The 15,265-nt window shown below is 46.1% G+C and overlaps 1 protein-coding gene and 1 long non-coding RNA gene across 2 annotated transcripts; both read left to right on the plus strand.

Annotated features, from left to right (window-relative positions):
- The first annotated feature begins 558 nt into the window (after window positions 1-558).
- Window positions 559-2,350, plus strand: LOC115546676 (uncharacterized). The gene is made up of 6 exons (XM_030360343.1): window positions 559-755; window positions 855-981; window positions 1,282-1,580; window positions 1,737-1,827; window positions 2,050-2,166; window positions 2,249-2,350. The coding sequence occupies exons 1-6, from the start codon at window positions 559-561 to the stop codon at window positions 2,348-2,350; spliced, it is 933 nt and encodes a 310-aa protein (XP_030216203.1).
- Window positions 2,351-2,405: 55 nt separating this feature from the next.
- LOC115547560 (uncharacterized) lies at window positions 2,406-3,333 on the plus strand. Its single transcript, XR_003977386.1, has 3 exons — window positions 2,406-2,651; window positions 2,942-3,112; window positions 3,249-3,333. It is a non-coding gene; the product is annotated as an uncharacterized LOC115547560 (long non-coding RNA).
- Window positions 3,334-15,265: the final 11,932 nt, after the last annotated feature.

Here is a 15,265-nt window from a genome sequence, read left to right on the forward strand (position 1 = left end):
AATTGCCCTGAAGTAAATGTCCATATCGTCATGAAAGCTTCATGGCTAGTGTTTGGATCAGTGATCGTCAACATCAAGCGGCTTTCACAACAGTGTGTTTGCGTTTTGTGTTAGTGCTAGACTGCTACGGTTCTCTTTCACATATACTGTATTTGACCGTGACCTTTTATATACTTATATATACTATACTTTATACTAATATACTTTTTTATATTTGTTTTTGCAAGATGTTGACAGACGCCTCACAGCAGGAGACCGTGGCCAGTGTAGACACTGTGGAGAGTGTCGATACTGGGGATCAGCCCTTGCCCTCCTCCACTTCTGACGCTGGGACACAATGTTTTTTGAAGCCCCCCCGATGGTCTTACGGTAAATCTTTGGTATTTTAAGGGGAAGATATTATGTCTAAAACATTGCAAGTAGGACATTTCCATACACATTGATGAAATGAATACATAGCCTACACCAAAACATAGCCGCCGATTTGCCATGATTGTCATATGTTTGGGTATGTTTACTGCCTCTGCCACAGCTGTGCAGGTTAACCTGAAGCCCAAGATGGTTAGCGTGGGCACACAGACTTCAATCAGCTCACAAACCTCCACTCCCCTCGCTAGTCCTGAACAGACAGTTGACGACGACGATGATGATAATGCCACTGTCATCAGTGACTTGTCGTGGGTGCCCGAAGAGCCGATGGATGAGGAGGAATTGTTTGATGAGGAGCCACCTTACACGTGTGACCCCCACCACAAGTGAGATAATCTAAAACCAACATAGACCATATTGAATGCTCAATGCTTTATTAGTTTGAATGACACCGCCTCCCTCCCCCTCATTTTTTGTTGTTGTAGTTGCATTGACAAATTCATTGTTTGCCAAGAGGAGCTGATGGGCCTTTTTGCCATCTGTCCGGCCTGTTGTGAGAGGTCGGATAGTAGCATCGTGCAGCAGGAAGGAACTTTTGTTAAGATCAAGCAGGTACAGTTTTGTTTATGCAGTTTTGTTTACGTGGCCATCTGATTAGAAAATCTGAATATCTAATTACAATCTGATAGCTCTGACTGTCTTGCCAGTTAATTTACAATGTATGTACCAGACTGGCTTAAGTCTGCTGGTGTGTGATGCCATCATATTTGAGTGTTATACTGTATTGGTCATGTGTGTTTCATTGAAAATATGAAACCTTTGACCAGTAATGTACAGTACTTAGTCTATATTGAATCCTGATATACTGTTGATTACGGTACAATGTTTTATTTTATTTTATTACATATCTAGGTCTGTGCATCATGTGGCTACCACCGTTTCTGGCAAAACCAGCCAATGCTCCACAGGAACATGCCAACCTGCAACCTCCTGTTAAGTGGGGCCATTCATTTTACTGGATGTTTGGCCACACAGACACTAAGAATGTTGACCCTGTTTGGCCTGCAGTTCATCAGTGCCAGCAGTTTCTTTCGCCATCAGCGCCGCTACACCATCCCTGTAATCGTTCAGGCCTGGCAGAATGATCAAGCCAAGAATTTTAGTGACCTACGGGCAATGGATGGCAGGCTAGTTCTTGCTGGTGACTGCAGGTAAACCAGTGTGAGAGCTAGACCAGTTCCACGTTTTGATTTTGTTATTTGTTATCATGTAGGGTGGCTTTAGTTGGCATTTGCAGTTGACATGGTGGATTGTCTTTACAGACCATGGTTTTAAAAATTTGAAACATAAATTGTAATTAATTCCAGGTCAGATTCTCCTGGGCACTGCGCAAAGTATGGGTCATACTCTCTGATAGAGGACAGAGTGAACAAGGTGGTGGATGTTCAGCTTGTTCAGGTAAACCTGATGTTATTAGACAAAGAAATGAACTCTGCAATTTGGTAAAAGGATTGTATCTTAATATAACATCTTTCCACTACAACCATGCATAGAGCTTTATTGTGTATTGCCTAACTAGAGTAGTGTATCATAATGCCTGGTCCAGCAACGCTTCGGTTCATTAACGCCTCCTTCAACACCACCAGCATTCTACACTTACACTGTTATGTCATGTTGCAGAGCTCAGAGGTCCCCAACAGCTCATGGTGTGAGCTTGAAGGCCTCAAGCGCAGTGTTGGCCTGCTGAGGGGAAACGACCTGCATTTGGCAACGCTGATCACGGACCGACATCGCCAGGTATTTACAATAAAAATGCAGTATAGAATGTAAATATCTGAATTGCACTGAAGCTGGATGTTTGTGGTTTTTTTCTCCTTAGGTTGCCAAATGGGTGAGAGAGGAGCTGATCCCTGAAGGGACACAGCATTATTTTGACGTGTGGCACATTGCCAAAAGTATGTATCCATTGTTGGAACCTTGAAGCAGTTTTTGTTAGTGCATATCAATTAATACCATTTGTTCTAAAACAGGTCGGGGGAAGGCATTGGATGCAGCATCCAAAGAGTGTGACCAACTACAGTTGTGGAGGCCAGCTATAGTGAATCACCTCTATTGGACTGCAGCCTCAACCCCAGATGGCAACCCAGCGGTCATGGAGGCCAAATGGAGAAGTTTAGTGAACCACATCCAGGACATCCATGACCATGACACCCCTGCCTTCTCCAGTTGTGCCCATGGCCCTCTAGACGAAGATCAGCGCAACAAAGAGTGGCTGGACCCAGGTACAGTACTGGTATTATGCACGCTATACATAGTTTTGTTTTAGTTGCTGTCTTTGAGTAATTGTCTGGATGCTTTGATATGTGACCTTTGTGATGAAATTATTTTTTCATTCCCTGGCAATCTCATAACATTCTGTTTACTGTTTATGTTTGCTATAATTCATATGCAGGACAATTTCATGTGTTTCCATTTCAAAAAGGAATTCTGTCTGTCCATCTTCCTGTCTATTTGTACGTTTTCCGTCTGTGTGTCTGTCTGCCTCCCTGCCTACCTGTCTTGGTCTTTTCAGGCTCATTGGCAGCAGTCAAGTTGGAGAACATAATGATGAGGCTGCCTTGCTGAAAGATGTTCGTCAGCTGTCTCCACAGCACCAGACCTTCTCCCTTGAGGCTTACCACTCCCTCATCTTGCACTTCGCGCCCAAGCACACAGGGTTTTCATACCTTGGGATGTATAGCAGGTCAGTGCTATCCAATGGAATAACACTGCCAATTATTATGCCTTTTATAGTAATAATAGTACCTATTAACGTGCCTATTGTAGTATTTTGTCATACACCAAGTTTCAAAGGTTTTCTCAAATGTGTTATTTTGTAGGCTTCTCTTAGCGGCGCTGCATTATAATCACAATGCCAATCGCGAGACAGCACGGAGAAGTGACGGGACAGAGAAGTACTGCGTGTGAAAAGGTTGCCCTCCTTTTCCCGAACATGAGCACCTGGAAGTTAATCATAGCCTGATTGGGGATGCAGGAACATGACTGGTTGTAAAGGGGGGGACGTTATTTTTCTATGTTTAATTATCATGATATTTTTCATTTGTGCAACAGTGAACTTTATGATCAAGATGCAAACTGTTGAGATATGCAATGAAGTGTCTGGTTGATTATGATTTCGTTATAAAATATAAATGTAATGTGGTACTTGGGTCGGTGAACCCCCATGGCAGTTGGTATCTACCATTTTGTGTAATTGGTTGGCTTTATTTAAGCCCGGTATTTTCTGCTTTCAAGGGGGTGGAGGCATAGAGAGACGGCTTGCCGTGAGGCTGGTACACGTTCAGATTAAGGGAACTTTTCTTGTTTGTTTTGTTTATCAAAGTATTTCGTTTTGTGGCCATTTCACTTTTCAAGCATGGGAAATAAATCAGTTTTTTTCAACTAATTTATGCTGCTTGCTGAATTTTTGCGGCCTACTCAAAGACCTTCATTGCGTCCTAAACCGCTACGTTCCGAATTGGAAGTGAGTCGGGAGGCTCATTTTCACATGTGGTGGCAGTGGTGGGATCGTGGCGCCCCCTGGAGCAGTGAAGAGGAAGCCGACGAGACGGGCTCTGATTCGCCGAGCGATGCCAGTCAGACGGCGCACACTGGATGACCTAGTCCAGCCGGGTGAGCAGGAAGAAGGAGCCGTGGGAGGTGAGCCAGAGGAGGATGCTGGCACAGGAAGAGACCCCGGGTTGCTGGACCTATCATCTCTGTATAGCCTCCTACAGAAGATCCTGCAGACCCAGGAGCGTGAGGCGTTCAAGCAAGAGCAGAGGTGGCAGAGTGTCCAAATGCAGCTCAACAACGTCCATGATGAGCTGGGGCGGGACCGGAGAAGCGGTGATGGGGCTGGAGCGGGCCCTGCAGCGCTAGCAGCACCACCAGCCAGGCTGCCTGCAGCGCCACCCGCCGAGCCGCCTGCAGCACCACCCGACGAGCCGCCGGCAGCTCCACTGCACCCAGCAGCACCGTCCCCAGTATCCTAGACCAGGGCAGCCGTGCCCAAATTGGCCGAAGGGGATGATGTGGAGCAGTACCTGACCACGTTCGAGAGGCTGGCTACAGCCTACAGATGGCCTCCAGCTGACTGGGCTGTCTTCCTTGTGCCCTATCTGACGGGCAGAGCGCGGTCCGCATATGTGGCCATGGATCCATATGATGCGATGGACTACTTCCAGGTCAAAGAAGCCATCTTGGCGAAATATGCAATAAATGCCGAAGTCTACCGTCAAAGATTCCAGGATCCAAACATGGAGAGAGGGGAGACCCCGAGAGAGTTCTACAACCGACTTAAGGATTTATTCCACAAATGGATTAAACCGGCTGGCAAGACAGTTGAAGAGATCAAGGAGATCCTCATCTTGGAGCAGTTCATGCGCTCATTGTCCACAGAAGTGCGGGTGTGGGTCAAGGAGCACGACCCGCAAACAGGACACCGAGCCGCAGAGCTGGTCAACACTTTTCTGGCTGCCCGCCTGGGACCAAAGGACTTCCGCGTGCAAGGCTCCAGCAGACCTGTGGTGACGGGTACGTCTGGGGGTTATGGGAGTGGAGCTAGTCCTAGAAATAGCGAGCAGAGTAGGGGCCCAAGCCACAGACAACATCAGCCTCAACCGAACACACCACACTCCACAACACCTCGACCCATAGACACCTCTGCAACCCGAACCCTCACCAACCGAGACAGCTTTGCGTGTTACACTTGTGGTAAGCCAGGTCACCTAGCCAGGGATTGCCCAGGGAAGAGAGGTACATTTTCTGGTGTATGTGTTGTGCCTGAGCTTAGGGAAGAAATTGTGTGTGCTGGTAGAGTGCAGATAATTGACATTACTGTTAATGGCAGACCAGTCAGGGCTCTTCTTGACACTGGCAGCACCCAGACCCTGGTGCGCCCCTTTCTGGTGGATCAGCCAGACATGCTGAGAGGTGGGCGAGTCAGGGTATGCTGTGTCAATGGTGATGAGCATGAGTATCCCACCGCGGATATATGGGTAAAAGTGCATGACCAAACCTATAGGCTTAAAGCTGGGATAGTTAAAGGGTTGAGCCATTCAGTGGTATTAGGTCAGGATGTCGCGATCTTGCCTGAACTAGTGCGGTCTACGCGGCCTGTGAGTATGGTTGCTACGAGAGCTCAGACTAAGAGGGCGTTGGGTGATGAGTCAGACCCCCAGACACTTTTAGATGTCATGCCTTTTAGACAAGAAGAGATTAGTCCACCTGAGAGAGTCAGGGAGCCAAAGAGTCGCAGTCAACGTAGACGGGAGAAGCTGTTTGGCACAGTTGAAGCAATGTCTAGGGTAGATGACCAAGCTGTTCCTAGCGCGGGGGAGGATAGATGGGATATCCCGGGTGATCTAAAAGAGCTACAGCAGCAGGATGAGTCCTTTAAAGAGCTGTTTGCGAAGGCTACTGAGGTTGAGGGAGTAAGCACAGGCCGGGCAAAAGCACTTAGTGGGGAGTATTACTTTGTGCGTGGGGGCTTGCTATTTCATCAACCTGAGGGTGATAGTACTGAGCAGCTAGTGGTTCCCTGTGGCTTAAGGTCAAGGATCCTGAGTTTAGGACATGATCTTCCGTGGTCTGGTCATCTGGGTAATGTGAAAACCTTGCAGAGGATAGCCAGCAGATTTTATTGGCCAGGCTTGTATACTGATGTACATAAACACTGTCGAACATGCCCTACCTGTCAGCTCTTCAGCAAACACAAGGTTAGACCTTTTCCACTTCAGCCCCTCCCCATCATAGAGGTGCCATTCACCAGGATAGGGATGGACATTGTTGGACCCCTAGAGCGCACACAGACAGGCCACCAATACATATTGGTAATTTGTGATTACGCTACCCGCTACCCCGAAGCCTTTCCCTTACGTAAGGTCACAGCCAGAACGATTGCCCCTGCACTCCTACAGTTATTCTCCAGAGTAGGGATTCCCCAGGAGATTCTAACTGATCAGGGAACAGTTTTCCTCTCCAACACCCTTAAGCAGGTATATAGGCTGCTAGGTATAAAGGGAATTAGGACCACTCCCTACCACCCCCAGACCGATGGCCTGGTTGAGCGGTACAACCAGACGCTGAAGGGGATGCTGAGGAAGTTTGTGGCTGCTAATGGCAAGGACTGGGACCGGTGGCTTCCCTACCTGATGTTTGCCTACCGGGAGGTTCCTCAAGCCTCTACAGGGTTCTCGCCTTTCGAACTCCTGTATGGCAGGCAGGTCCGAGGGCCTCTTGATCTCCTCAGAGATGCCTGGGAGTCACCAAAGTCCACCACCACCGACATTCTCACCTACGTCATGGCCATGCGGGAGAAGATGGAGGAGATGTCCAGCCTAGTCCGGGACAACCTTCAGGACGCCCAGGACAACCAGACCCGCTGGTATGACAAGTCAGCAAGGCGGCGGACCTTCCAGCCCGGCCAGAGAGTTCTTCTGCTCCTGCCTACAGAGGAGAACAAGTTGCTGGCCAAATGGCAGGGACCCTACTGCATCAGCAGGAAGTTGGGGCCCACAACCTACGAGCTGGAAATGACTGACAGGAGGAAACAGCGGCAGGCGTTCCATGTTAACCTGCTGAAAGAGTGGCACGAGAGGGAGCGGCCGCGAATGCAGCAGCTGCTGGTGCAAGCCGTGAGGGAGGAGGAAGACACCCCGGAGCAGTTCTTCCCAACTGACCGTCCAGCTGGGGAGCTGGATTTTGCCCACCTCACCACACAACAGCAGCGGGAGTTACGGGCCATCATCCCTGATGGTCTGTTCAGTGAACAGCCCGGGAAAACTTCCCTGGCAGAACATCCCATCCGCCTGAAGGACTTCACTCCAGTCCGGCAGCGGATGTACCGGGTCCCGGAGCGTCTGCTACCTGCTCTCCAGGAGGAGCTGCAGGTGATGCAGAGTCTGGGTGTGATTGAGCGGTCCAGTAGTGCCTGGAGTAGCCCTGTGGTCATGGTGCCAAAGAAGGACGGCAGCATGCGTTTTTGCATCGACTTCCGCCGGGTCAATGCTCAGTCGCACTTTGACGCCTACCCCATGCCCAGACTGGAGGACCTCATTGAGAGTGTGGGGAAGGCGCATTTTATCTCCACTCTGGATCTTAGCAAAGGCTACTGGCAGGTGCCTCTGGCTAAGGAGGCCAAACCCTACTCAGCCTTCAGAACACCCCATGGACTGTTCCAGTTTACGGTGATGCCCTTTGGCCTGCATGGGGCGCCAGCCACATTCCAGCGGCTAATGGACCGTGTGCTGGAGGGGACTGGTGCCTTCGCGGGGGCATACCTGGACGACATTGTTGTCTACAGCACCACCTGGGCAGAGCACTTGCAGCATCTTGCTGAGGTGTTCCAGCGCATCCATCAGGCGGGGCTGACTGTCCAGCCCAAGAAGTGTGCCTTCGCTCAGCAGGAAGTGTGCTACCTGGGGCATTTGGTCGGGTGTGGGGTGATCCAGCCTCAGAGGGACAAGATTGAGGCCGTCCGCAACTGTCCACAGCCCCAGACAAAAAAGGATATCCGGTCCTTCTTGGGGTTAGCTGGGTGGTACCGGCGTTTTGTGCCGGACTTTGCTACCAGAGCAGCGCCACTCACGGACCTGACTAGGAAGTCGGGGTCTGTGAATGTTCCGTGGGAGGAGCGACATCAGAAAGCCTTCATGGACATTAAGGAAGCGCTCTGCAGCGGTCCAGTGCTCCAGAGCCCGGACTTTGAAAAGCCATGGACTGTACAGACTGATGCCTCTGGAGTTGGGCTGGGGGCAGTCCTACTTCAGGGGGAGGGAGAACAGCAGCGGCCGGTGGCCTACATCAGCCGTAAGCTGTTTCCCCGAGAGACACGGTACTCAGCCATTGAGCTGGAGTGCCTTGCGGTGAAGTGGGCGTTGGACACTTTTCGTTACTACCTTTTGGGTCGGGACTTTGTGCTAGAAACAGACCATAGAGCCTTGAAATGGCTTGGTACAATGAAGGACACTAATGCGCGCATAACTCGTTGGTTTTTGGCTTTGCAACCTTTTAAGTTTCATGTACAGTATAGGGCGGGTAAGCAGAACATGGTGGCCGATTTCTTGTCTCGCCACCCCAGTGTCGAGCCTCGTGAGGTGGAGGGAAATGTGAAAAGGTTGCCCTCCTTTTCCCGAACATGAGCACCTGGAAGTTAATCATAGCCTGATTGGGGATGCAGGAACATGACTGGTTGTAAAGGGGGGGACGTTATTTTTCTATGTTTAATTATCATGATATTTTGTCATTTGTGCAACAGTGAACTTTATGATCAAGATGCAAACTGTTGAGATATACAATGAAGTGTCTGGTTGATTATGATTTCGTTATAAAATATAAATGTAATGTGGTACTTGGGTCGGTGAACCCCCATGGCAGTTGGTATCTACCATTTTGTGTAATTGGTTGGCTTTATTTAAGCCCGGTATTTTCTGCTTTCAAGGGGGTGGAGGCATAGAGAGACGGCTTGCCGTGAGGCTGGTACACGTTCAGATTAAGGGAACTTTTCTTGTTTGTTTTGTTTATCAAAGTATTTCGTTTTGTGGGCATTTCACTTTTCAAGCATGGGAAATAAATCAGTTTTTTTCAACTAATTTATGCTGCTTGCTGAATTTTTGCGGCCTACTCAAAGACCTTCATTGCGTCCTAAACCGCTACGTTCCGAATTGGAAGTGAGTCGGGAGGCTCATTTTCACACCGCGCTTCAGAAAAGGTGCCCATGTGGTGCGTCCCATCAAAGAGGCAGCCTCATACGGTAAGCAGTGTCAGGCAGTTCTATCATATTTTGAGATGGCGCACGAGTGATCAGTGACAATGATCTTTATAAAGTAATATTATTATTATGTCTGCAGGTTATGCAACATCATTAATGAAGGCCCTTCGGGAGAGCTACGCCAATTCACCCGCGGTTCTTCGAGAGGTTGGCGCCAATCTGTCCTCCGATGCACCCGCCCCCATCGCCAAATCCTTCGAACAGATTCCTAAGGAGGAGGCCATCAGCCTCTACCTAGCCCGGCAGTCACGCTTCAAGAAAACCTAATTTCACATTATTATTTTTTTCCACGGACAAGTCCAATGATTTAGTTGTTATTTGCATGACATTTCTTTGTATGTAATTCAAAATAATTTGGTAATCATTTTACCTGTGCCTTGTCAACCTCTGTGTGCGGTGTTGTCTGGGCTCACTGTGTGTCTGCCTGATGTGCTTTTGCATGTATCACTGCATGTATCACTGCATGAAATAGTGTGTGTGTGTGTGTGTGTGTGTGTGTGTGTGTGTGTGTGTGTGAGAAAGAGAACCATCAACTGACCCTCGGGTATGACTACACTATTGCAGTATTAATTAGAATTAAACATTGCGGGTCTAGCCCTTCATCAGTGTTCCTTGTATGTTTTGTGCCTAACCATTTTTTTATATAGATTTAATTCCAACCTGTGTCTTTGTTCAGTAACCATTACAAGCAATGCCAATCAACTTTTTTTTATCCAAAATGCATGTGTTCTGTGTACTTTATAACATTTTAAGGGCAATTGAATGATCACAACAGAATAAGCATAACTATTATTTTTATTCATTTTAATCCAAACAAGGCCATTGAAAGCCCTGATAGGTCTGGTCACCATTCTGGAATTACTGTCTGATGGTTGAAACCACACGAGGGTAGAGGCTTCCTTATACTCCTCCCTAAAACGCCATAAGCCCAGCGTATAGCTTGCCTGTACGCAGTGTACCGGTATTGCCTAGGGATAAGTAGGAAAGATTCTTAAGTTTAAAACTGTAAGTAGGTTGGAAACGTCATTTTAAGCCTGTTTCTTATGCATGTTTATTGTGTATGCAACACATCTCGTGTCACCTATAACTGTTGGTTCAAATGACTCAGTGTAAAAAGATTTGTAAAGTAAACATAAACCGTGAACATACTCGTGCGTGCTGGCTTGAAGGGGACCATGATCCTGCCTGAAGTGTGTGTATGCTATTTTTAGCACAAACGGATTCAGGCAGCATGCCTCAAATCCAGGATGCTGCGTTAGGCACGTTACATCTGCTGGCCGCGGGTTGAGCTCCTCGACCAGCGACCAAAACGCGCTCACCTCCCTACAACACAAGCTCTCCACCACAGTTTCCATGGGACGACACCGCCCACACAGACACCTGCCAAACACAGCGACACAGACACGCTTACTGCTCTCTCCCGGTAAGCGGTACCCTGACAGTTTCAATGACAATCAATCACGAGGAAAACGAGTTAGCACTATCAAAAATAATCACACTGAAGACATAACCAGCCTACTCGGCGTCGGCTACGTTTGCAAACAACATTTTCACCGGAGAAAGGTAAAAGCTTAGAATAAACACTAGGGGTTCACAGGTGGGACTGTCAAGCTAGCCCATATTTAGAATAAATAGAAGGCATAATATGCCTTCTATTTCTGGATCTTCTGACTAAGTTTAGGGTACTTATCTGAGCCAATGACATAATCACTGTCACTAGATATAAAGAAAACGTTGACTTTCATTCGATGCTATTCACTGACAGTAAAAGAAAATAAGTTATTGTATGCACTGCTGTTCATAGACTACTAGCTCCAGCGCTCCTTGCTGCGTTTCTAAATGGTAGCAACTCACCAGGACACTTCACCAACTCTCCACTCATTCTCCTCTGACCATGCATTTATTTGTCTTTGACGGCCATCGGCTCTCGGGATTTCCTCATTTCCCCTCATACGCCTAACCGGTTCGAAATTATATGGCTGTGGGCCATCATAAATGTTGACAGTGGGTCTTGCTACCTCTTCCTCATCCCCGTCCGCCATAATGCTAGTTCTAATGCGCCTACCTTACGTGACGTCATCGCCAAATTGCGTAAAAAATAACCGTTACTAACCAAAAACTACAAAAACTAGACTTTAACACCATTTTGGAGACATTTCTAACTTTATATACATATTTTGAGTGCTTTATGTACCCATTAATCAAAACTTCCGGTTAACCTGCACCAACCTGTTAAGCCCCGGCAGTATTTTGGTTTTTTTCGCCTATACACATACCCAAATGGAAAAGCTTATAACACAGTAACCCTAAGTCCTAGATGGATGTATGATACTTCATTTGAAAGCTGACAAGCTCTAGTTTCTGTAGATATGTATTTGGCATGTATCATACACACAACCTAAATGACATCAGTTCAGACATGGCTCTAAAGCAATTTTTTTTGTCTTCGAAAATAATAGGTCATAATTGAACTACAATAACTAGGATGTGCTTTATATGTAAGGCATATGGCAATATGCCAAATACCTTCTACATCATGCCAACTACACCTGGAAGAAATTTTGGAGTTCTAGGCCTAAACCTTGGGGAGTTAATGGAGTTTTTATGGTGTGTTGTCACTGGCGGCACAAACCTCTCCAAAATGTCTCCAAATGGCCAAATTGTGCCAAATGCATTTACTCTACTTCTGTGACACTGGAAACATTACTGAAGCATTTTGGTGACTATAAAACCTTTCTCCGTGATTCAAAACATAATTTTTTCACACATTCATATTGAGATATTGGCCATATCATGAAAATATGACAAGAACTAAATATGAACAATATATGCGCAAAATATGCGCAAAGTGAGTTGTCTGCCGTGTTGACGCAGCTTTATATCTCGGCTCATACGTATCACAGCTGGACACGCCTAGCAGCGTTGGAAAGGTAAACTCATTGGCTAGAAGCCCAAGTGATTGACATATCAATAGCCAATACGCTGTCCCTATACTAAAGCCGCGTAACAAAGTAAACAAAGCCCATTGGCCCTTCGAACTGGGAGCGCTCCATCTACTTCACGGGCTGTACCGGAGTGAAAACTGAACAGAAAAAGACGGGGACACTTTTATTTTGTAGCCAGCAAAGTGATGAAAACAAGCATATCCAACAACTGCATGCTGGAGCTAGAGAAAATATCGATACGGCTGCGAACGTCTGTATGTTAGTTGACGAACAAAGTTTGGAGATGGTAAACAAATGGACTTTACACGACGATATTCACAAGCTGGAATAATTTTATGAAAAACCATTTGGATGCTTTTGATCAGTGGATTCTCACGGACAATTGGAATATAAATAATTGAGGAATGGACACATATTACGGTTCTCAGATTGCTTCAAAGGTAGGGAGTCACTCTGTTTTCTGGCATTTCCGGTTTACCATGCTGGTTAATATCAATATTTATGGTTTTGTGCTCATGATTTATAAAAAAAAACAACCGGATGAATAAATTGTGGAGATTCTACCCTTTCTAACGATGTATAGAATGTCTGTAATGATGAAAGTTGAAGCGGGTTATGTCGCTGCGTAGTGGAAACATGTCGTCAACAAACACAAATCGCCCACCGGTGGGCGAATGGGTCTTAAGAGTCCCGTTTTCTCTCCTGCATATTGTTGATTGGCACAACATTGGATAACACAAACAATGGCAGCTGATCAACAAAGCCAGATCTCCCTACAAACTTTATGGGATGGAATACAACAAATCAAAACTGAAATGCTCGCTCATCTAGATTCAAAGGTGGATCCCATTCAAACAAAATTGTGCAGCATTCAGGTTTCTCTAGGCATTCTTGGAGAACACGTGGCTTCACTAGAGCAGCGGGTTGGAGCAAACGAGGACAACGTTACAAATCTCAGCACGCTGACTAAGGAACTAACCAAAGACAATGCCTACCTGATGGACAAGATCCAGGATCTGGAGAACCGAAGCCGAGCCTCTAACCTTCGCTTTGTAAGGATTCCTGAATCCGCGGAGGGCCGCGATATCCTGGGGTTCATGTCCAAGTTAATTCCTCAGTTACTTGGCCCGGAAAACTTTTCCACTCCTCCGGTCATTGAGCGAGCCCACCGCACGCCTGCGTTCCGACAGAGCAGGTCCAAGACCCATCCTGATCAAACTCCTCAATTTCCAGGATAAGGTAAAAATCCTCCGTCTTGCCAGAGAGAAGAGGGAGCTGGTGTCTCAAGGTAACCGAATATACATATATCCTGACTTCAGTGCTGATCTCATGAAGAAACGCCGCTCCTTTGATACTGTTAAACAGAGTCTTCGGAAGTTAAATTTAAAATACTCCCTTCGGTATCCATCCACGTTGAGTGTCATTGTCAACGGGAAACCACAGCTGTTTACATGCCACAGAGCCGCTGAAGCAGCTTTTATGACTTCTTCAAGCTCTCCTGAGACCCCCATGAACGCCTCTTCCCCATAACTAAAGTTCACATTTAATTACAATCCTTAATACAGGAGCAATGTCGGCTGCCATTATTATTTAATGAACTGAACTTTTGCTGGGATCACGCTAATTAGGCGTAACATATAGCTTGATTTATTTCACTTTTTAACGACTTATTCGCCTGTATCCATGGATTATCTTCGCTGGCATCTTTTTTTTTTTGTAACTGCCGTAAACTGAAGCTGTTGTTTACATCCGGCAGTCGTAAAACTGAACTGTCATAATGCCATTTGTTTTCAGTTCCATTGACAGATAACAGGTGCAGAGCTATCGTTATCACTTTATTTTTTATTTTTCCTTTGATGCAGACCGACCTGTTTGCGGCCTATTTTTTCGTATATTGATTTAATTTGCCCCCTCACGGAGATGCCTTGGCCTAGGATGGCTGATGCTGCTGGATCATCATTAATGTTTTTTGTGTTTCTGTCTGTTTTGTATTGTGTTTGTTTCTTGTCAGTTTTGTGTGTCTGTGTTGCAGGCCTACTTTTTTGTGTTATATTGTCACAACCCTTTGTAACATTTTCTGATGATTTTATCTGCCTAGCCCTGAACAGTGTTAATTTATACATATAAACCTAAATATCCCAAACAAATAATAGCAAAGGTTTAAAAATCATTCATCTGAATATTCGAAAATTGATTTACTTCGTTAATGGGTAGCCCAACACAATCCCAATATTATTTCTCTGTCTGAAACATGGCTCAATAACAACATCTCAGACAATGAAATAAAACTAGAAAATTACGTATTATATAGAGCTGATAGAGGCTCCAGTGGAGGTGGTGTGGCTACCTATGTCTCTTCTAATTTAACTGCTGAGCTAATTACACCTACAGTTAAACCAACACACTTTGAATGCCTTTTTGTTAAAATTATATTTCATCAGAATAAATATATAACTGTTGGTAATTATATAGACCACCCTCTGCCCCGGTAGAGTCCTCCAAGTGCTTGATATCTACCTTTGATGCTATCCCCTCTAAAAATGAAATGATCATTCTAGGCGATTTTAACAAAAATTGGCTAGATAAGTCCTCTGGTAAAGATAAAAATAACCGTGTCCCAGTCCCTACTTGATTGGATACTTGTCACTCATCCTGAAAGATCTGTTGAAGCTGGTATATTGTCAGACTGCCTCAGTGATCACTCTGTTATATACTGTGTATGGAAAATTAAAATCCCAAAAGCACCACCAAAATTAGTAAAAATCAGACAACATAAGAAAATGAATATAGACCTATTTATCAATGATTTAATTCATATTAACTGGGACAGGTATCAGTTAATTCCAACTGCGCAGAATGCCTGGGAATTTCTGTACTCTGAGTTAACACAAGTAGTGGATAAACATGCTAAATGGAAAATGTCAAAGGTCAAGGGACGACATCTTCCTTGGATAAATGCTGATCTTCTAAGCCTGTTTAGACAGAGGGACAAGGCCTGGGCCAGATTTCGGCAGACAAGGGATAACGCTGACTGGGAAACATACAGGATAGGGTCAGAAGCTCAGCCATCCGTGAGTAACTCGGATTAGAGCCGCGTGCTCCTTTACTTAGAAAGGAGTCAGCTGAGGTGGTTCGGGCA

This window comes from Gadus morhua, chromosome 7, assembly GCF_902167405.1.
Source record: "Gadus morhua chromosome 7, gadMor3.0, whole genome shotgun sequence".
NCBI lineage: Eukaryota > Metazoa > Chordata > Actinopteri > Gadiformes > Gadidae > Gadus > Gadus morhua.